The following is a 1,465-nucleotide window of genomic DNA, read 5'->3' as shown; positions in this document are numbered from 1 at the left end:
CCAGGGCCCCAGCCTCTCCCCTGGGGAGATGTCACCCACGGCCCGTCTCCAGGGACTCACCTGCTGCAGGCTCCCGAGCTGTGCGAGTCAGACTGCATCCGCAGGGCTCCATGGTGAGGGGCTCTGTGGTGAGGGGCTCCGTGGTGAGGGGCTCCATGGTGAGGGGGCTTCATGGTGAGGAGGTTCTGTGGTGAGGGGCTCCGTGGTGAGGGGCTCCGTGGTGAGGGGCTCCGTGGTGATGGGCTCCATGGTGAGGGGGCTTCATGGTGAGGAGGTTCTGTGGTGAGGGGCTCCGTGGTGAAGGGCTCCATGGTGAGGGGGCTCTGTGGTGTGGGGGCTCCATCGTGAGGGGCTCCGTGGTAAGGGGGCTCTGTGGTGAGGGGCTCCGTGGTAAGGGGGCTCTGTGGTGAGGGGCTCCGTGGTGAGGGGCTCCGTGGTGAGGGGCTCCGTGGTGATGGGCTCCATGGTGAGGGGGCTTCATGGTGAGGGAGGAGGTTCTGTGGTGAGGGGCTCCGTGGTGAAGGGCTCCATGGTGAGGGGGCTCTGTGGTGTGGGGGCTCCATCGTGAGGGGCTCCGTGGTAAGGGGGCTCTGTGGTGAGGGGCTCCGTGGTAAGGGGGCTCTGTGGTGAGGGGCTCCGTGGTGAGGGGCTCCATTTTGAGGGGGGTCTATGGTGAGGGGCTCTGTGGTGAGGGGCTCCGTGGTGATGGGTTCTGTGGTAAGGGGGCTCCATGGTAAGGGGGCTCTGTGGTGAGGGGCTCCGTGGTAAGGGAGGCTCCATGGTGAGTGGCTCCATAGTGAGGGCTCCATAGTGAGGGGGCTCTGTGGTGAGGGGCTCTGGGTTGAGGGGTTCTGTGTGTGGGGCTCTGTGCTGTGTGGCTCCATGGTGAGGGGGCTCCGTGGTGAAGGGCTCCATGGTGAGGGGCTCCGTGGTGAGGGGCTCTGTGGTGATGGGTGCCATGGTGAGGGGGCTTCATGGTGAGGAGGTTCCATGGTGAGGGGCTCTGTGGTAAGGGGGCTCTGTGGTGAGGGGCTCCATGGTGAGGGGCTCATGGTAAGGGGCTCTGTGGTGAGGGGCTCCGTGGTGAGGGGCTCCGTTTTGTGCGGCTCCATGGTGAGGGGGCTCCGTGGTGAGGGGCTCCATGGTGAGTGGCTCCATAGTGAGGGCTCCGTGGTGTGGGGCTCTGTGGTGACGGGCGCCATGGTGAGGGGGCTTCATGGTGAGGGCTCCGTGGTGAGTTCCATGTTGAGGGGCTCCCATGGTGAGGGGCTCCATGGTGAGGGGTTCCGTGGTGAGGGGCTCCGTGGGGGCTGAGGGGGGGCCGTGGTGAGGGCTCTGTGGTAAGGGGCTCCGTGGTGAGGGGCTCTGTGGTAAGGGGCTCTGTGATGAGGGGCTCCGTGGTGAGGGGGCTCTGTGGTGTGGGGGCTCCGTCGTGAGGGGCTCTGTGTTGAGGGGCTCCGTGGTA

The 1,465-nt window shown here is 66.1% G+C and overlaps 1 protein-coding gene across 1 annotated transcript; it reads right to left on the bottom strand.

Moving 5' to 3' along the window:
- Nucleotides 1–477: 477 nt before the first annotated feature.
- LOC138984220 (uncharacterized) lies at nucleotides 478–960 on the bottom strand. The gene has a single exon (XM_070357813.1). It carries the CDS (start codon nucleotides 958–960, stop codon nucleotides 478–480), a length of 483 nt encoding a protein of 160 aa, XP_070213914.1.
- Nucleotides 961–1,465: the final 505 nt, after the last annotated feature.

This window comes from Bos mutus, chromosome 20 (assembly GCF_027580195.1).
Source record: "Bos mutus isolate GX-2022 chromosome 20, NWIPB_WYAK_1.1, whole genome shotgun sequence".
NCBI lineage: Eukaryota > Metazoa > Chordata > Mammalia > Artiodactyla > Bovidae > Bos > Bos mutus.
Note: the sequence above shows the minus strand (reverse complement) of the source record. Positions and strands in the feature narration are given on the sequence as shown.